Source organism: Puntigrus tetrazona, chromosome 4 (genome assembly GCF_018831695.1).
Source record: "Puntigrus tetrazona isolate hp1 chromosome 4, ASM1883169v1, whole genome shotgun sequence".
In the NCBI taxonomy this organism is placed as follows: Eukaryota; Metazoa; Chordata; class Actinopteri; order Cypriniformes; family Cyprinidae; genus Puntigrus; species Puntigrus tetrazona.
In genome coordinates, this window is record NC_056702.1 from 12548379 (window position 1) to 12570210 (window position 21832).

Below are 21832 nucleotides of genomic sequence, written 5' to 3' on the forward strand. Positions count from 1 at the left end.
TATATAAATATCAATTATAAAACTGCAATCAATTTCTTTAAATATAATTACTGAATGGTTTTATTACTGATTTCATATCCACTGTCTTTACTTTCAGTGATAACAAATATAAAAGTACCTAATAGGGGGCGACAGAGTTCAAATCCTACTGGCAAGAAATGGATAGCAGTTTATCATTTTGATCATCGCATAATCTCTCGATTATTTAATAAACTGATAAACTGGATGCTGCATCTTTGTGCAAATTATCTGCACAATGCATCAGATGCATTATTACATAGATTTTTTCTATGGCAGAAACGAAAAACTGAAAAAGGACACTTAAAACTAGAGAGTCCCTTGTGGCAACTCATATTAATAATGTAAAACATCAAATCATGCTACCGTACAAGCAGTTGTGTACGGAATATATTTTATGTCTTACTCAGTGTGTGTGTGTGTGTGTGTGTTTATAAAGACTGATTCATGAGTATTTACCGACTGGCCTTTTGGCTTGACGGCCTGGAAACAATAAATGATGAGCGAAGTGCTTGGACGGCCAGCTCCCTCATTTATCCAGCAATAATTACAATACTGACCTTTTATATTCAATTACACTATACAGCCTCTTAAATGAGCACTGGGAGCGTGTGAGTGTGTGTGTGTGTGTGTGTGTGTGTGAGAGGGAGAGAGTCATTTGAATGAATTTAAATTGTAGGCGTTCTGTTAGAGAGAGCTTGATTTATAAAACCAGAAACCTGGCTGAAAGGTCACTGGCGGAGATAGAGATTTTGTCCGCGTGCCGACACACTGACATATACACATGCACGGGGCCACGGTGATCTTTAGCTCGTCTATTCGTTCTAATTACGTTCCGCAACGCCCATTAGGTACATTTTATTATAAGACGAGTAGTTCTGGTCTTGAATGCTGATATATCAATAGAGCATTCCAGCCGTCCTGAGGCGCACAATGAGGTAACAGCTAAATTCAGAACAAGACGCTATTCGACTTTAACCCTGAAACGTGTCGAATTTTTTTATTTTTATAGGACCCGAGAGATTGGACTGAAAGTCCATTCGAGCACAACACATAAACAGTGAGGCTTGTTTTTCTGTGTCAAAAAATAAATCTGTTCATTGCATAAAAAACACGATTAAACGTATCGTTATCTTTAAGTATATCGTTATGAAGCCCTGGTGTTTTGGCGGGATGGACTGTCAATAAAAGGACAGAAATCTTTATCTATTAAATCTATTAACTATGAAATAAAATGAGTTTCAAAGACTTAGGGGTTTAGAATGACACAATAGAGACTAAAAATGTCCTTAAATCTGTATTTTTTTTTTTTTTGTATGAACTCAAAAGAATATTAAATTGAGTCAATTGGACCAAAGCAACACTGGACTTCACTGATGAAGACGAAAACAAACACTATGACACTATTTAAAGCATTTTCTTTTCTGTTCCACAGTTATCGGTTTTTTTTTATTTAATTTTTTTTATGTCAGATAGCATTTTCTACCTCTTCAAAGATAGCTCTAATCTAGCACTGTCAAATGATTAATCATGATTATTCGTATCCAAAATAAATATGTTTTTTTACATAATATATGTATGGGTAATGTGTATATTTATTATGTATATATTAATTAAAATATTTACATGTATATACATTTATATATATATTTATATTAGTGCTGGACAACGATTAATAGTGATTAATTGCATCCGAAATATATCTGTGCATACTTTGTGTACATTATTATATATATATATATATATATATATATATATATATAATATTTCTGTACACAGTATATACACTGTCACTACGTACAAAAACGTATTTTGGATTCGATTAATCGTGATTACACGTTTGGCAGCACTAGTCTAGTTTTAAATCATTCAAACCCTAAGACAAAACAGACACATATAACACACACACACACACACACACACACTCACTCATTCACAATAGCGACAAAACAAGTGCACGTCTATAGAAACACCCAGAGCAATGGTTTAGCGGTGTGTTAGCATGTGTGAACGTGTGGAGATGTGTCTGATTGGCGCAAACACGCTCACAACTACAAGAGATGGGCTACATGTGTTTTGACTCAGCAAATGGATTTGATCTGATCTGACTTGACTTAAAAATGAGGCGTAGACACAGTTAAAATATATCAGCAGGACTAAATGTGAAGAAATTCTCGCAAACAAACTCTCTAGCCCAGAGAGATGCCCAAGTAAATTGACTGAAAAGCATTCGCTGTGTGTGTGTGTGTGTGTGTGTGTGTGTGTGTGTGTGTGTGTGTGTGTTTGGGAGGTAGCGGGCATCTCTATGAGCAGCGGGCAGCTGGTATGAAGTGATGTTGTATGGATTGAGATGGAGAGGCCGATGGACGGTAGTACTCACTGTTGACGCTACCTGCTAGTGCATTTATGTTATTGAGGCCCACGGTGGCCCCGGCCAGACCCTGCAGTGTTCCCAGAGAACCCAGGGAACCCATCGCACCCGCGGTGGAGTTAGCTGTGGAACCTGCTGTGGGGAAAGACAGACGGAGCAGGAAGGAGAGACAGGCGGAAGAACGGAAGAGAGAAAAAGAGAGATGTTTGAACATACAGATATATTTGCAGATGATACTGAAATGATTAAAGTTAAAGCTTCGGTGGAGGTACACAGAGGGAAGGATGCATGGATGGATTGATTCACTGATATATGGTAGGGCTGGGCAACTTTAATAGCAATGCAGCATTAAGTCGTTTCGTCAATATTGCGATGATTTTATTGCGCAATTTATTAAGCCATTAGGTTTTCTATAGAGGGTATCGTTAGGCTAATTTCGCAATCCTTCCTTGTCCTGTAACTTGTGCATCAAGTGCATTTTCTTTTAATAGTGCCACTAATTTCTGTTTCTTACTGTGTGTTGTATGCAAAACGGGGAAAATGCAATTGTGCACTGATTACAAATCAGTTTTACTTCAGCACGTATAATGCAGGGATTTTTGTGACATCAAATAACTAGATATCGTAATTGATTTTGCTATACGATGCAGTTTTAATAAAGTGAATAAGGTAGATGGGTAGCCAGATGGTTAGATACATGCATGCATAATTCTTTATTAATTCCTAAAGGGGATCGGTTAAAATAGCAGAAGAGAAAGATAGAGACATCAACAACAATAAAGATTATTGCAATCATGACAGCAGTGTTTTCAGAAAAGAGCAATGAAATACAACAAAACATCTCTCGAAACGCTGAAGCGTATGAAAGCTTCTCCCTCTGCTTCATTTGCATTTTTGCAAGTTTGAAAGAAACGTTTGAGTTTCAAAGCAAGACACAAAGTTGCTTGCCTAACCGGAGGACCGCGTGTCGCGCTTAAAAGTGTATGCTGGTTTCACATTTCATCTTTTCCCGAAATGAATGGAGCACGGTTAAAGCCGAAGAGCACAACAGCGTAACGCCACACATGTGAACACAGTCTCCCAAACATGATGGTGATGATGAGGATGATGAACGTAAACCATGAAGGGCGTTATCGAGGAGCTACGCGGACACAAACACACACATAAACACGAAATGGAAACTAAAGAACTGCGATGCAGGACATTCAAACATCAAAGAGATTGGCGAACTCGACTACAACAAATGAAGGGACAACGACACTATGGTGGAAATGCTACCGATATCGAAGATGGTAATGATGATGATGGGACGGCCTCTGGTTACCTGGGCTGGCCAGGGCTCCCAGGGACCCTGTGCTGGAGGTCAGGGCGCTAGCGGTGGACGGGCTGGCCGAGCTCTGTGCTGCAGCCGCTGCTGCTGCTAGAGTGGCCAGATTCTGCAACTGCAGAGCATTCATACCTGAAGAAAGAGAAAGTGTCAATGTGTGCGTGCGTGTGTTTCGCGCAAGTTAATCTAAAGGAACCACGCGTGCAACAAAACGCTCTACGAGAGCAGGCGCTCGTCTACAAGTTGAGTTGTGTGTAGAGGCGTTTCGGACTGGAGAGCCGATTCTACGCGTGAGTTCGGGTTGCATCTACTCCAAAGGTGACTCTAGATTAGCGTGTTTGGGGCACGGCTACATGCGGTGGCCATGACGCCAACAAACTGCGGGAAGTGGCTTGCAGCCAAGAAGGACAGAGATTGGAAGTGGTACAACAGGAAAATGCACAGCATGTGTCGTATATACACGTAAAATGTATATACTCTATACTATGAGGAAGCACATACACACACACACACAGAAAAAAAAACACGCACGAGAGACACACAAGACTTCAGAATTACAGTATTTGGACTGTTGAGGAATTATAGGCCATGTCCCAAATGCCATAATTTGGTGACCGATGCCCAAATGCGTTCTGGTAGCCATCCCAAGCTGGCCCGGTGAAAGTATGCAATAAGAGAAGATCGTAAGCATCCCATTTGAAAATTAATAAGTATCACGGACAAGTGACAACCTGAAAGGTGACAAGTACACATCAATGTTTGTCAACTGAGACTGAAAGCAAAGGCTCGAATGTAGGATCTGAAGCCATCTGGAAAAAAAATGCCTTTGTTTTTCCAGACTTATCCCTTTAGACAGCACTAGCGTATAATTTGAATTGGTCAGACAGTGCTCTGGGGACGCCACGGTTGTCTGCCCTCCCAATCCACTAAGCAAGCAAGAGAAGTGCATTAAGAGTCTAATTAGCACATCACAGAAGGTGATTAGAGACAGGAAATCTACCTCTAATTGCAAAACAAAGCCCAGGTCAAGACATAAGAGCAGAGATGATTCCATAATGTGTTACAGGTCCTGAACAGCAGGTTTAAAATCAGCATGAAATGGCTCTCAAGAACCAGTCCACTTCCGCAATGTGCCATTTCCGAAAGAAGCGATTATTCAACAGTGAAAGGAAAGACTTGTGCAAAGTGGTCTCAGCCTAGGTGGTCTGAAGGAAGGGTTTAAAAAAACAAGTGATCTGCAGTTTCACCCAAAAATGAAAGTGGTTTTAGTTGGTACAATGTGACAAAATATTATGAAGCCAATATTTGTAACCAATATTGAGTAACTGTTCACAATAAGGAATGTTTAAGGTCAATTAAATAGGTCACTTCTGAATTTATGGTTCCAGGCATTAACCTTGAATAGTATGTAATTTAAAAGTAGCTAGAAAAAGCTTTATTGGATGAAAAAAGTGCCGTATTGGGAGGTCAAAAGGGAAGGTTACGACAGAAATGGACTCTGAAATTGAGGGCTTTGTGACAGCCTTTGTGCCTCTGAATAAAGCGGAAAAGGAACCATTTTGAGTTTTTGGCACATAAGTGTCAAAAAATGGGCATTGAGTATTTGGCACAATGTGAGTTCTGTGGTTGAGAAGGGCACTTCTGTTAGCGTGTGTGAGAGTGAGATCCATCCATGCAGTATGTTCACACTCTCGGCGTACTGAGCAGAGAGAGAGAGGTGTCAGGAAAGAGGTGATTCTGGCTCTCGCTGAATGTTCATCATGTGTAATGGAGCTCCTTATGGCTTGTAACTCCACCCACAGCACAGACACAGCAGATGTCAGCTGTATATATCGTCTGCCAATCATAGACCGTTGCCAGGCGACAGATGGAGGGGCCCAAAGATTTCACAATTCAGCCGAGAAAAGCCTTCAAATCCTGTTGAGTTTGAGAGCTCCTGTCGATTCGCACTTCAAGCAGTGTCTCAAACAGACTGATATGTTTATCTGGTCATATTGAGCAGGTTTCTGGCTTGGGTTTAAGCAATGGTCGACTTTTAACTTTTCAAAATGTACATTTTTTGGACCATAGTTCCACTTCAACAGACAGAACAAAATAATAATAATAATAAAAAAAGCTCCAACCCGGCCCAACACACTTGCTTAGATGTTTCTAGTTAGTTTAGGTGTGTTTAATTAAAATTAGAGCTCAACTCTGAAGGGGTCTAGCTTATAAGGTGTGTTTGTTATACTGGTGTTTCTCAAGTATTAGGATTAAGCCCGTTCTTGCTTTGCATTAAATACAACATTTATGCATTCATACCAATTCATTGTGTTTAATTAGGATTAGAATTAAACTCTGCAGGATAGTGGTCATCCAAAAGCAGGGTTGGATACCCCTGATGTACGTCCACCACTAGGCTATGGACATGAACACTTCACACCTAGAAGTCTGATTGTATTTGGCTCATTTGTAGAGAGGTTAATTCATATGTGGCAAAGCAAGATCACATTAAGCTTAGAATTAACAGTCAAATTTTATTAGTTGAAGCTGGTAAAAAGTCTTGAAATGCCATTTTTAAATGTCTAACATGTACTCAACAGTCTGTTTGATTATCATTTTATGTAAAATAGCTTATATATATATAAATTTCTGTTCCACAAAAGAAATAAGCCAAAAAACATTTGGGATGACACATGAGCAAATGACAGAATTTTAATTTCTGGATGAATAGTTCCTTTAATCCAACACTGCTGTACATAATCTGTAAGTATAATAACAAACTACTTTGTCCATCATGCTTGACCAATTCGCATTCATTTCCGCAAATAAACCAGTTTGATTAAGAGTCTAAACTAAGCTGTATTGGGAGAACATATTGCTTTAAAAAATGAGGTCCAGAAAATTCAATTGTTATGGTAATGTGGGAATTTCTCGCTCTTTAATTGTATGATGACAGCTGCTGCTGGTTTGGCTCGATTCGAGCTTCGTTCTCGCTGAGAGGCTGTCACAGATGTACCACTAAACTTAAACGAGAGCTTCCAGAACTCTTCATAATGGTAAACAAAAACACCACAGTCCTGCTCACCCTCTCCACAAGAGCCTCCATTAATGAGGAAGCCACTCTCTGGTGTGCAAAACTGTTGTCAGGGGGGAAGGCTTTAGGAGATAAAGGCACTCATCCTACACACACTGTAAGCCATTTTGGATGCTAATACGTTCTCTTTCTTTCATCCTTAGCAGCTGCAATTAGGCGAGAGCGCGTGCTATAAATATTTCACTTTCCTTGAAGGCCTGGCAGCTTGATAAACAGACCACAATTAAGACCTGACAAGAACAGAGACGCACACTGGGAATGTAACGCACAAGACACCGAAAAACATTGAAAATGGAAAAAAAAAAGGAAAGGAAAGTGAGCAAAGAAGAACTTTCATTTTTTGTTGCATCTAGCGTGATGTTGGAGGCATAAAAAACTGTCAAAGAGAGAACAACATGCACCTGTCTAACAGCCGGAGTAAGCAGGAGCTCATTGGCAGATGTTGTAAAACACTAATCATATTCCAGAGTGCTAAACCAAGTCAGCGTGAAGATAGAATAACATATCACGTTGCTTCGACAAGGAATCCATCTTGTGTTGCTGAATTCTCTGCAGGTTTCTGGTGAATTTGACAGTATTCGTGGCATGAACAAACTGTGATAAGTGGCCTATTTGGATAAGAGTACTTTCATTTTTCCTCTTCTTTGAGAATTGCTAAAGTGAAAATGTAAAAAGCTGAAGACATCTGAAGGTTGATGGGGCATATCATCATGATTTGGCCTCCCATAAGGCTCACAGAGCTCAGGCAAGGAGATATGATTGGATCATGAGTCTAACTCCTCTTCCAAGAAAAAAAAGGGGTTTGATGCAAATCAGAAAAGGTCGCGGAAAGAATGGCTACTTTTGTGATCAATCAAGGCTCAGTTCATCATCGAATCCCGACACACGCGCATACAAACACATTTACAAACATTACAAAGCGTCCAGGTGTGCTACGCATTGCCAGGAACTCATGTTGAATCTAAACTGAGGTAGGATGAGAATGTTCTCTGCTGATCCTGGATCTGTTCAGAGTTGAAGTGTCAAATCTTTTTTTTTTTTTTTTTTTTTACGCAATTCATAGCAGGGTTGAATGGTTTAGTAGGGGGGGGGATGGAAGTTTAGTTGAGGATTTACAATGGGTCTAGTTGGGTTAACACAGATCTTAGTTCAGTATCTCACCTGCCATTTGCTGAATACCACTGAAAGCTCCTAGGTTACTGGAGGAGGTCGCTTGTTGGAGCAACTGGGAGAAAGAGAGACAAAAAAACAGACCATTAATACGAAATCATTTTTATGTATTGGCTTAAGGTGATGGATATATAAGGATAATGTTTGAAGGAGCTAGTGTTATCTAAATATAGATGAAACATTGTGGTTTGTTTCCATGTCCCATGCTGTCTGGAGTGACACTATAGAGCAGTCTGTCAACAGTGAAGCAACACAAAAGCCTCTATCTGTTAGGGTGCGTTTTTAGCTACTGGTGTTCCTCAAGTATTTGGATTAGGACCACTCAACTTTCGTATTAAACGAAATATTTAAGTGTAATAAATGCACCTATATCAATAAAATCATAGCCAATTAAAATATATTCGCTCTCTAACACACAACACGTGCGCTGTCTAATGTTAACGGCGCTTTATAAATTAAAAAAAATATATTGTTAAAAGCTTTAACACAGCGAGGCCGGTTAAAACACTGTGTTAGAAAGGTTATATGGCAAAACTACTATATTCCATATACGTAAAAAATAATGCTAACTTTGGACTCTAAACACGATAATCTGCGATTAACATAAAACGGTTTCGAGAGTGAAAATCATGTAAAAATATTCAGAGGAACAAAATCGTAGTTGACTCGAGGACCACTTCAAGGTATTAGCTTCTTACATCGGTGCCAGTGAAAACTGTCATGCTAAGAGTCACCCGTCAGTTCTGTTGGCAGTGTGTTGCTGTCCTGTGCAGTTTCTGCACATGAAAGGGGAGAGGAAAGCAGACTCTAAATGACTCTAGAGGATTAGGATGACATTGAACTAGACCCCTCAGACTGCTTAAAAGCTAAACGTAACCTCAAAATGACAGGGAAGAGGAAAAAGGCAGAAAAAAGGAGAAGCAGAATGGTGGGAGAGATGGCCCTGTCCCAATGCTCTTGCGTAGTCCTTTAATCCTCACCCACTGTCCTTATGGAATAAAACGTGAGTAAATGTCACCACCACGTTGTATCCTCTTTATATTTAGGAGGATGAAGACGGGCATGAGTGAAACAGGGAATTTATGCATTGTCCTCATCCCAATCCAATTACGCAACAGAATCCAAGCCGGGTTCTGCAAGTAAAAATCTTTATTTAAAGAAAGAGGTTTAATAAAATTGCTTAAAAATCCTTTTAAGACAGACCTACCGTGATTGTTAAAGCTTATATACGTTTCTGTATTAATTCTATATATAATTTATTTTATTTTTTTTTAAAACACAATTTAATTTTATTTGATTAGACCTGCATTCGACGCAAAGCACCATGCCGTGGGATAACACGTTGAGTCGTGGTGACTGGTTAGTTTGGGATCGTGGCTTTTATTAGGCTTTTTATTATAGATTTGAAAAATGCCAATGGAGGAAACTAATGGGAGAAATACTTTGAAACCAAGGCTGTTTAAAAAGGTTCCCTTCTCTTGAAAGTATAAAGAAAGCCAGAGGAATCGTATCTCCTAACGCCTTTCTCACTCTATAAAGCCAGAGGCACGCTGTGCGATTTTTGGCTTTTCTCCGAAGACGAAAGACTTCTGATTCGTCACAATTGTTTCGAAATGCCAATTTTTTATTGTGGGGCGGCCGAAAATGGTGCAGTGGATTCGCGGCTTAAAGCCAAAGGCTCCGTGACTTTGCCAGTTTGCGATTTATTGGAAAAAGGATTAAGGATAAGGTTATTATTAAAAATGTGATTTCATAATTACTACAAAATATGCATATTTTTGAGCTTGTCATAATTTCGACGTTTTTAAAATCACAGTTTTATACTGTACTGTTTGTTGTTTAGACAGTGGGAAACCTCGAAAAACTGTTTTAGAGGGTGAATTAAAATAAGACATCGAACGCGATTAATCGCAGTCGTCTGCAAATTTCGTCAGTGAAGCCGGTTCTGTGTTTAGTAGTAAATCAAAAGCAGTGATAAAGGCTATATTGATTAGCATTTTATTATAGATAAATATCATTTTTTTTAATAAACACTAGAAACATAAATTGCCGTATTCATGTGTTTATTAGTCACTCTGAATCAGTGAAAGCGTTTAAATCTGGCATTTCCTGGGCATATCTGGACTTTCCATGTGAGAGCGCCCCCTTGCCTTCAAACGGAGATTATTTTTGATCACAGAACCGTGCTTCACTGAAATATGCGTATGAAATCGCGATTTCGATTTCACGTTGATTTATCATGCAGCCCTATAAGACGCATTTAGATTTTCAGGTGTATTAGTGCTTGTTTTTGTCTTATTTTAAATCTCGAGGCCCTCTTGCAAATTTGATCTGGCCCACCCTGGTTAAGAGCAACCTAACAGCTTCCCGACTTCCCTTTACGATTTTGAGTATAGGGACCGGTTTCGAAAGCGAACTTCGATCAAGGCGCGATCGAAGTTCAACAGATGAGAGATTTGGAAAAGGGGTTAAGACTGGCTCAGAGAGAGCAAGAGAGGTGGGGGCGGGGCAGGTGGGCGGAGACAGTGACTGACTGCGGCGGCTGCGCTGGCTGTGCTGCTGGTGGGCGTGGCTGCGTGGGTGTGTCCTCTTACTGCCAGATACTGCGGGGTGAGGCCGGTCAGGCCGGTCAGGCTGCCCCAGGCAGACGCGCTGTTCAACTGCTGCATCTGCTGCGCCAACTGCTGCTGCAGCCGCCGCTGTTCCTTATCCTTCTGCGTGTCGGCAAACTTCACCACCATGGGGGAGGAGCAGCCCTGCGTGGACAGATTGAAAGAGAGAAGAGGAAAGCGGAAGAGGGAGAGGGGTAAAAAAAAAAAAAAAAAAAAAAAAAAAAAGAGGGAAAGCTAAATATCTAGAAGAGCAATGATCTTGTGCAGTGGTACTGCATAAACCGATAATGGCACACAAACACACACACAAGCGCTGGAGCGACGGGAGTTCTTGGTGAAATGAGAGTTCTGCGCTGTGCTGCTGATTTTATTTCCCAGGAAAGCGATTTCCTGCTTTATAAAACTATTTCATCATCTGTCTGAGAGAGCGAGCGAGATCTCCCACCCCACAGCCCTCACTGCACCCTACAGACTTGCGCATTCCTGCTAATCTCTCACACGTTCGGTCTCTTTCCCCCGACGAAAACAAACAGACCCGAACATCATGGGGCTGACCTGCAGTGCCCGTTTAACTGAAGTCCTGCGGGTCAGAATATAATGAAAGAAGGGCGTGTGTGCACGGCAAGCGATGTGTTAGTTCTTGAAAGGGTTATTCAACCGTGATGTGATTTTTTGTTTGTTTAAATGATTCACTCAGCATCACGTTCCTTGAAAACAGCTAAAATCTCTATAATTATAAAAAGGTCCGAAAGAGCTCATCTGACGTCTGTCTTACATTTTATGAAAAGTGACATTATTATTTTTTTTTTAATTCTTATTATCGTAATGCATCTGTTTGTTTTATTGGTATTCTTTAAATGACTTGTCTATTTTTATTTGGTCGTTTTTATAACTGTCAGTTTTTGAGTTTCTAATTACTATAATACAACAATTCTTTGTAAAATTGCTATTTTTTATCTGAATATGTATCACTGTTATTCTCAACAGCGCTTCTAATTAGATCCCAATTACTATAAAACAATTATAATACAATCATTAATTATATTCTAAAATTTGCATAAATTGAAGACCAAATACTTAATTTTTTTTTTTTTTTTTTTGCTAAAGCAATAATGCATTTTTTAAATTGTGGTAAAATGAAGTGGGCTAAGAGAATGTTTTTAAAAAAAAAAATCACGTGATTCAAAACTTTCTTTTTTCTCGATCGTGGGACAAAATCTGACCTGGGTGTGAGATTTAACCGAACACGTTCCACAACGAATCGACACAGATTTCTACGTCTCCGACTTGAACGGATACGTTGCAGAAGACAGACTTTGTGAATGGTGTTTAGTAAGAACATTCAGAAACACCATTACATGTATTAATATCAAAGCTGTTCCTCAGGCAACAGCAGCTAACTCAGGGCAGCCATATGGAGCCACAAGAGGACGAGAGATTGAGACGAGTGCTTCAAGGCAATTATTCTACATCTCCGTCTCTTGTCTCTACCTTACAGGTGCTGATTCACTCTGATAAATCACTCTGCCGCTTTTATTGTGCTCTCTCTGAACTGCAAACCACAGTCTGACAAAAAAAGATGAAAGATCACAGACCCTCTAGAACGCAAGTGTGTGTGTGTGTGTGTGCGAGAGTGAGAACGTTTGAGAGTTTCTTGGAGGTGGAGCGCCTCGCATCCACCCGGAGCGTTGTTCGGTGTTCCTTCCATTCGGAGAGCTGATTTTCTTATTTCTGCTCTCAGACGGAGGGGAGGTAAAAATAAAACTTGTAAGGGTGGGGGGAATGAGATTTAACTCAAGCTGTCAATCGAGTGGTGCCATCGCCGAGTGAACATCTCAAGAGACCTACAAAATCTCATTACTCACTGGCTCTGTCTTTGTCTTTCTCTCCTATACACACACACACACACACATACTCTTCTACAGGCTAATGTGAAAGAAGCAGAATGAAGCTAAAATATTAGCTCATGTTAACAGTTAAGATCGGTAACGCTCGACTGAGGTTAATCTCACAAAAACATGCCCCGTTCGTGGAAGGATTGAATGTCTTTTAGGTGATCCATTGGGTTCTTTATTTATTTATTGTTACATTTTTATATGGTTGTATGTTTAATAAAGTGCTTACTGCTTAAAAAAATTAATTAATGTATACAATTTATGTCTATATGTCAAAATATGTATAAAAGTAATATAACCTGCCCTCCTTAGGGTATATATAAAATAAATAAATAAATAAAAACTGCATTACAGTACTCACTATATATATATATATATATATATATATATATATATATATATATATATATATATATATATAATTAAAACAATACATAAATGTAAATAGTCCTTAAATTATAGTATATATAACTATATATATATATATATAGTAATTTTTTTGAGAGATATATGACCTGGGCTGCCATGCACACACTCCCATGAAATATACAGGTGTAAACGAGCGTGCATCTGAGGAGAGACACACACACACACACACACACATACCACAAAAACACAGTGACGCTATCACAGAGATAAAAAGAGACAAACATATCAAACGAGATGAATGTCCAGGGAGACTATTGCAATCCACAGCACTGAAAACCACCCATTGAGACCACACTAAAGGAGCAAGGCCGCTCGCGACTGTGTGCGTGTACCCAGGCGCATGCATGACCACCCTCTGTCATATCCGTTTTCATTAAGTCATGACATTCAGAAAGGCCACAAATTCCTCGGTGTGAAGGGAGGGTGGAGAGACGGCCGAAAACAAACAACAACCCGACACAATTTACTCACTCTCATCTAAACCGGGTAATTACTTTGCCTTTGCCAAAAATAGACGTGCCAAAAAATGCCTATTTGGACACATACTGCGCAAAGAGACAGAACAGAGGCACCCCGAAGTGAATGGTGGATCATTTATACATGGTCAGCTAGATGAAGGATGAATGTATTTGTAAATTTAGCCACGGATTGATAATTACAAACCTTCAGAGGCCTGACAAAACAGCTTAAATCCATTAGTGTCAGCGATTTCTGATTGGTTAATAGGTGGTCTTTAAAACCGGGCGTTGGTGTTAAAAACTAAATGTATGCAAGGGTTAACATGCAATGGGAAATTCGCCGAGAGTGTGGTGACATGCGAAGTCGCGCGCACACACACACACACACACAGGCGAATAGTTAGGGCCCTGTATTAGACAGCTGTCAGCACCCTCTGATTTGGTGTGTCAGAGCTTTGACATTTTGACAGGCACTGAGACGGACTGCTAAACTCTGAGAGCAGCACGCCGGCATTCTACAGGGCAATCACAATGCGAGGGCCCGTCGGTGGTCTGTTATTAAAGCGTCTGTGACATCGTCACCGTGAGACCCATCTGCTAATGGCAGACTTGTTGCGCGGTGGGTGCGGGGGGTCCTTCTTAGTTTGACCCGGTTGGCCAGGGGTGGTTTTGGCAATGCCTGACAGTAATAACAGGGAGCGGAGAGGCACTTAATATGGTGTTGAAAGTTCTGCAGAAAAATGAGTGACTGAGGGAAAAGTCTGTTTAAAGAAAGTTTCATCTTGTTTCAACTTCATAGGGAAAATATTAGAATCTGTACAAGCTTGTAATACTGGCCGCCAATTCAAACAGAAACCAGAGAGAAAAAGATAGAGAGAGTAAGAGAGGCTCTGTTCTTAATTATAATCAACCTGCCTAGGCAGCAGCCTAAGTGAAATAAACATTAGCATGTTAAGCTAACAGCCTTAAGCAAAACAAAGCAGAGAAATGGCGGATTTGGACAGATTAGCATTCTGCTAAGCTAAAAACAAAACCGAAGTGGTAACATTAGGGAAATTTCACAGGCAAAAAAAAAGCTAGCAACAAATCAGTTCCAAACTAAGCAATGTTACTGTGGTTAACGTGTCAACTTTACATGTTTAAAGTTTAACAAGCTGGTATTTAAACGTAAAACTAGTGTTAAACGTTAGCGTGTTGCTAAGCTAACAACACAACACTAATGAACAAGAAACAAAACAAAACACTATTTAGATACTTTGCAGTACTGAATTATTTTTTTTCGCATTACGTCACATAAACCTTTCATCATTTTGCTAAGAAAGCTGCTAAGCTAAAAACAGCACTCCAATAAGTACGCGGAAATTAAACCGGTTGCATTTAGTCAGACCTAACTACTTTTGGTGATGCTCTGAGATCATTATATTTAAGAACAGACATTTCTTACTGCGATGTATGCCATTTTGGGTGGACTTTTTTGACACAGTGCTTTATGATATTATCTTCTTCTCAAAATGTGAATTACAGTTTGGTAAGAAGAAATTGAGAGGAATGGCCAACAGAAAGCATCTTCTTGAATAACTTTTCACACCCTTAAAATGCCGTCTACGTAGGCAGCTCACTATGTTATGGAACAGAGCAGAGATAGAGAGAGAGAGAGAGAGAGAGAGAGAGAGAGAGAGAGAAGACAAGGGTACAGTACCTCCATGGTTTGAGACTGATGCATGGCTTTGATTGCATTCTGTGCCATAGCCCTGGTAGAAAACGTGACAAACGCACATCCTGCAGGAGGGAGGGGAGGGACGTGGGAGGGAGGAGAGGAGAGGAAGGAGGAGAGACGAGAGAGAAACAAAACAAGACAAAAGGGTTGGACAGGTTGTTATAAAGCCAAAAAACAAAGATCGTACAAAGAACACAGCAGACAACAGTGCTATACAGTTGCTAGAATAGAACAATCAACATTCAACATTCAGCTTCAGATAAACATTCAACATTCAACATCTCAAAATACACACTCAACAAAATGTCAGCAATGGATATCAGGTCTTTAGCTTAATTTGGTGCGATGGCTTTGGAGGCTACGGTATGGGGTTAGAGTGCGTGTGGCTGGTTTCATCTCTCACACTCACACACGCTGTTACTGCGATACCAAAAACCGTGATTGTTAATACCGATTTGAAATACGTTTAAACATTTCAAATGCCTCAAACGATGAATCATCCGAGCAAACGAAGGAACGGATCAACAGCGTTGAGCGATTTCCTCTTTTTTCTAATCATTATCAAAACAAAAGCTGAACGCAAAACCGCGAAGCCCAATATATGCACGGTGGTTTTATTTCGAAATTACTTTAATGCTAACTTTGTACCTGGGTGTCTGTGCTGTTGCGATTCCCACCGACCGTGTTTCGTTAATATTCCGTCTGTTCGTAAATATGTAAAAACACACCCGATTTCTTTCTTTTTAAACAACTGTAATCAAAGCCGAACAATCCCTGGAGGGGAGTGTGTGTGTGTTTCGGGGGAGAGCTTGCGATGGCATCTGGGACAAGAAGTCTTGGAACCGAAGCGGTGCGAGCGGGAGCCAGAAGAACAGGCCATATGGAGGCATGCTGGGGGAAAACGCAGCCCTGTTTGAAGAGCTCTACTCTACTGTGCAGTCCAGCGCGTTTATACATATGGAGGACACACACATGCACGCATGCATGGACAGTCTAGTTAATGGGTTAACTGCTTCTCACACGTCTACACATGTGAGATAGAAGGGGAAAGAATGGAGGAGAAGAAAGAACAAAGACTTGGCGTCCTGTCTTTTTGTAAATGGTTCCTTTTAAATTTGGAAACTCTGTTTACAATGTGATGCGCTTCCAAGTTGTTGTTGGCTGGAATAGCATGGGCATGCTGGGCGATTTCATATAAATTTCTCTTTTTTCCTACTGCAACACTCTCGTGCCGCCATGGAGAACGACGGGAAATGCAGTTGTTTGCATTAAATCTTTAAAATCAACTGACTTAAGTGGTACTTTTTTCTGAAAACGTATCGTTCGTAAATAATTGCGCACAAAATACAGTCGGCATTCCCAATGATATATGAAAAATACCACGTTTTCACCTTAAGAAAATCTTGACTTTCCAATAGAAATGAGGACAAAGTGGGTGCTCCATCTCGTCGATGGTTAATGACGTCCGAAAATAAATAAATAAATAAATAAAAATACTACTGCGCATGTGCAAGCCCTTAGAGTTGATTTTATTCATTGTTAAATAAACATATGTCACGTGGTGTGACGTGGTGTAACCGCAATTTATATATAATAAACTAGATATATATTTAGGTAAGCAAATATATACAAATATCATGAATTATCAATTAACAAACAGTATTTTTGTTTTTTGGTTGCACTGCGTGACATTTCACAATTTAAAATAACAATACTTTGTCATAAGTCTATTCGCGTTTTATTTATTTTTAAATAAATAAATGATACAATTACAAAAAAAGAAGCATCATGTCATTTTAAGTCAGCAATAATTCCACCCTGCAATGTTTGGCTGCGACCACACGGCCGCGCTGTATATCTGCTGGCACCAAATACCTGCTCCAGCTGAGGTACCTTTATTCTCTCCTTCTCATTAGCATCTCTCTCTTCACTATCGCTCCGATACAACCTCCTTTCTGTCTTCAGAGCGGGAGAATCTGGCCCCGGTGAACCGGAGCATCACCGCGAGTGAAAGCGGAATGAAAGGCTGTTTATTTTTAGAGTTGTTTAATTAGCCTCATCATTAAAGCAGTTTTGGACACTCCGAGGGTGCTATTTGCGAGCACTGGCAGGGTGCGAAACTCCAGAGAAACCGTCTCGTGGGGGGAGAGATGCGGGAAAAAAAAACTTTCTCTTTCAACTCTCGAAGTCCTCGTTTTTGCTGACCTGTGACTGCGGAGTTTGTTCGCGGTTCGAAAGAACTGTGATCTGTTGAGATGAGAAGCTGTTAACGAGGAGACCGAATGAAAGAATTTCCAAGGAAAGCGATTAATTATTCTTATTACGCGGCCCTCTGGAATACTTGACGGTGATTGGTCGATCGCAGCATTCTGGGGTCAGTTTCTTTTGGCGTAATGAGCGCAAAAAGGGCATAATAGTCTTAGCTAACGGATTTCCTCCGCTGGTCTCATGCCATCTTTTTCATTCTGAATGTTCAAATCGTTTAAAGTTAAATCAGTCCGTTTATTCAATTAATGCTCAGGTGTTTTTCTTGCAACAGTTGACCGTCAACAGTTATGGCAAAAACGACGCGGTTGCCTGTCATTGTCATAAAAAGAGAATGAACGAGCGAGATATAGAAGGATAGAGAGAGCGAAAGATGAGTTTTTTGAAGAAAGTGGGGTAGCTCCCAGGGCACTGCGCTCGCATGTGGCCTGATCTATATTTTATTAATAGTGAAGTTCAATGATGATTGATAGACCGCTTTAATAGCAGCACGAGAGCGCTTTTAAAGTCGTCTTAGTCCGTGGGCTTTACCGTACACCTCTTTTACGTACACATTTGCTCATCTATTTATTCATCCAATCCTTTTTTATGGAAGGGGGTGGTAGTTTCTCTCATAGAAGCATTTCGAATATATCTCCAACCACGAGCTCGGGGAATAAAGTTAATCTCCTGTGGAATTAAAATATTCATGAGGACAGGAGGAAAAGACGGAAAATAAGGACTGCGGAGGAGTAGCGCCAATGAGCGGAGGATGGAGGGGCGACTAGAAGAGCGGATGAGGAGGATAAACGAGTGATAAAAGATGGCTGTGTGCGAAAAAGCAGAGCATTGTGGGAAGTCGGAGGTACGCTGTAATTCCCTGCAGGTTACATCGAGGTTGAAAAATCTTCAACGCTATCATGTACCACATACATTCCCGGGAATTCTGGAGGAAATCGAACATCCTTAAACATGCTAACTACAGTCTTCGATGGCTTCGATCAGAATATATGCAAATGTCTACAACAAGCATCCCTTTAACGAAGTATTAAAACACCAGCATAATAATATATCAAACATGTGCTCCATATAAGTTGTTTTACATTTCTGTTGCAATTCCACATTTCCAATTTGTCTCTTGCACCAAAAAAAAGAGTTTTAAACTAGTTTTAATAAGCATTTCCCGAACTTTACAGGTTGATGTTGCTGCTGTACCTTTAAGAACTTCTGTGTCCTAAATAGTTTTTCCTAAATGTGGTAAAAGTGCTATGGGTGAGGCTTCCGGTTCGTTGGTTAAATAACAACGGTAAACCAGTTTGTACTACTTGGTTATTGAGATCAAAATAACACAACGGCGATTTTCAATTTCAAGCAGCAAAACGAACTCTTTCGTACAGTTGAAATTAGCTGGACGTGAACGAGATTGGAAGGTAGACCCATAGATTTTTTTTTTTACGAATTTACACCCATTTTTACACCAAGAAAAGGATATATTTACATTATCTCACCGAATAATGTAAGCAACCCCGCCCCTAAACACAGACATCACTGCAATAGCGAGAAATGAGATTTTACGAGCTCATGCAAATTAGCCACCGATTCGCCCCAAAAATATATTTATGAATTGCCATGAGATTGTATTATTAGTTCATACTGTTGTTTGTTGCTTAGTTCACGAACGAACGAAAATGGCGTCATTAATTACCCACCCCCGTGCCGTTTCAAACTTTGTTGACATTTCTGATGAAATATAAGACTCTCGTTTCTTGTGGACACACGTCGAAGAGAAGAAATTCTCGAAAAGTCGTTATTTTTACTTTAACCTGATACCGACTATATTAACGACGTCTGTACTACCTTCTTGGGCCTTGAACGCTGTAGTTGCGTTGCTGTCTATGCAGAAAGATCTCGTATTTCATCAAAAACATCACAATTTGTGTTCTGAAGATGAACTCAAGGATGAGTAATTAACGACAGTATTCACATTTTTGCGCGAACTATCCCTTTGATAATAAATAGGCGTTGATGGGCAGTCGTACGTCAATGATCTAATGGTCGTGATGCCACAGTTCAATCAATCACTTTTACTTATGCATCTCTTTCAACGATGCAGACTGTATCAAAGCACTGAACAGTTGCGAAAACTACAATTCGTAAAAACTACAATCCTGTGTGACGCAAAACAGTTGCTGACCATTACATGACCATTATTCTTTTTTGCGCTGTTTAGCTACATGGACATTTTATTAAACCGACAAGTTACCCATTGTGATGGTTCTTTGCCTCACGTTTGGTTAGCTCAAAAAAAACAAACTTATTTCAAAAGGGCGAGAAAAATCCGGTTTTCCATCACGTGTTCCCTTTCAAAAAAACCCCCGTAAAAACCGAATACAGTATTGTGCGTACGTCTCACCTCGGCTGAGTCCGTCTGGTCCCCGCAAAATGCGACACTCCTCGATCTGTCCGAAAGGAGAGAACATGACCCGGATGTCGTTCTCGTTGCATTTCTTCGACACCATGCCGATGAACAGCTTTCTGTCCTCCACCGCTGAGAGAAAAGAATTGTGGAAAAAAAACACGAATGTGACCAGCGTGTGGTTAAAAAAAAAAAAAAAAAAAGAGAGGAAAAAGACGTTACGGCTGCATATGATCAATGTCTCATTAGCACATCAAGCCCAGACACACGAAACCGCAAATTTTCGCTTGGTTCTCTTTGATCTTTCTTTCAATGACCCGAGCGCTCTCTTTTGCCTGTAATCTGTGTGTGCTGCCTTCCAGTCCTCCTGGGAAGATCCTATTTATGAGCTCGGAGGCCGTAATTATGATGTGATGTGCGTTTATGTTCGGAAATAAAATGGATGTGTTTAGAAATTTCATTTTTATTTCTTCCCGTTTGGGTTCAACGTAAAGACAGGCAGCTCTTTAGCGCTAATGCGCCAAAATGAAGAGGAAAATGTGCATTAGGTGTGTAATTGATGCTTCATTTATGTATTTTATCGTTCTTGTGCTCCTATAGAGAATGATGGGAAATGTAGTTTTGTTGCTCCCCTCATTAACCAGCTAAATGAGTAGTGTTTTCGGGCAAGCTTTATTGCTATTTTTTATTAACAGCAGATAAAATGTGTACAAACTACGTTGAATGGCATATGAGACACTCCACAAATATCAGTGAAATTGGAATATCTTTATGTATTACTATTATTATTATTTACTCATTTGATTTTAGCTTCCTATAATAGCGTGACACTTTCAGCTCGATTCAATATTACGAATATGCATGGAAACACGTCCACCATAAATTAAAAAAATTCAAAAAAACAATAAAATAATTGCAACTTACGATATGTATCAATCATAGACTTTCTATGAAAGGTTTTAAACAATTTCAAAGAAATTCACGTCAATTTTACGTAGAAATGCATGTGCGATTTATGATTAAATATTATCCCATATGGAATATTTACTAAAAAATTGTATCACAATCACCACAATTAATTTTTTTTGAAGTAGAAACGTTCAGACACCTTGAACACAGCGAGAGAAAAAGCGAACCTTTAGTTGTTTCTAATCTGAAATGTTCGGCGTAACGTCAAGAGGACTCGAACGGTAAGTAAATATTAAAAATGCATACGCAAAACACCGAGATCGCATATTCGGTGACGATTTGCAGTTGTGTGTTTGTGCGTGCTTGAGTGCGTGTGAGAAAGAGAGAGACGGGGAGCGAGAAAGCGAGAGTGAGGCAACTGTAATCCAATTTTTTTTTAATGAAGAATGTGTCAGCTCTTACCGCTGGGCGGCCGATAAGCAAGCCGCTGCACTCTGGGAAATCGATAGCTCACTTGTTTATTTTGCTGTTTGAATTGTTTGTGCATTTAACAGCGACAGGATGAGCCGGCGATAAGTGCTGTTTCAAAGGCTTCGCTTTAACGCGCGCGCGGTGTCATATCAGAAGATTAGCCGCACGCGCGGGAGCCGGGTTTGATGGGTTACTGTGTTCGCTAATAAGCAGGATGAACGCGTTACGGCTACGCTTACGGTAAACGTTCGGTAGAATATCACGAGAGGCCTTTTTACGGAGGGCCCGCGTTTATAACGTCGGCGTCGCTCAGAGAGACTTTTACGCGGTCGGGCAGCGAAGAAAACACACGGAGCGCCGATTTATTTTCATAATGAGCCGTTTCAGAGGCAGGGCCAGTTATTGTATTTTGATGAAATGTCGTAACAAATATGTTTTTCTTTGCAATAACATGCAGCGAATCAAATACAATAAGGCCGATAACTAGCGTTAAGAAAGTTATTATCCATAGCCCGGTAAAAAAAAAAAAAATCAATGGATGCGATTTTTAGCGAATAATTCTGTTATTCTGATTAATTCTGGTATGGATCGTAAACATTAATATGGCTTGCAAGCAAATTTTACTCTACACAAAGCAATTGCTAGCTTATGAAATAGTTTAGCTCATGTTGTTTAAATATATATGTTTATATATATATATATATGACAAAGAGAGAGAG

At 40.0% G+C, this 21832-nt stretch overlaps 1 protein-coding gene across 27 annotated transcripts in view; it reads right to left on the reverse strand.

Annotated features, from left to right (window-relative positions):
- celf2 (cugbp, Elav-like family member 2) overlaps positions 1 to 21832 on the reverse strand; it is a 132415-nt gene that overhangs the window by 9322 nt on the left and 101261 nt on the right. For 7 of the 27 annotated variants that reach the window (XM_043236487.1, XM_043236504.1, XM_043236481.1 and 4 more), the window contains 6 exons: positions 19731 to 19865; positions 15056 to 15135; positions 10497 to 10718; positions 7954 to 8017; positions 3714 to 3848; positions 2399 to 2524 (listed from right to left, as the gene is read on the reverse strand). In XM_043236487.1, coding sequence (XP_043092422.1) covers positions 2399 to 2524; positions 3714 to 3848; positions 7954 to 8017; positions 10497 to 10718; positions 15056 to 15135; positions 19731 to 19865 — 762 coding nt within the window. The remainder of the gene's footprint in view (positions 1 to 2398; positions 2525 to 3713; positions 3849 to 7953; positions 8018 to 10496; positions 10719 to 15055; positions 15136 to 19730; positions 19866 to 21832) is intronic. The other 20 variants (XM_043236508.1, XM_043236490.1, XM_043236492.1 and 17 more) reach the window with 12 other exon arrangements.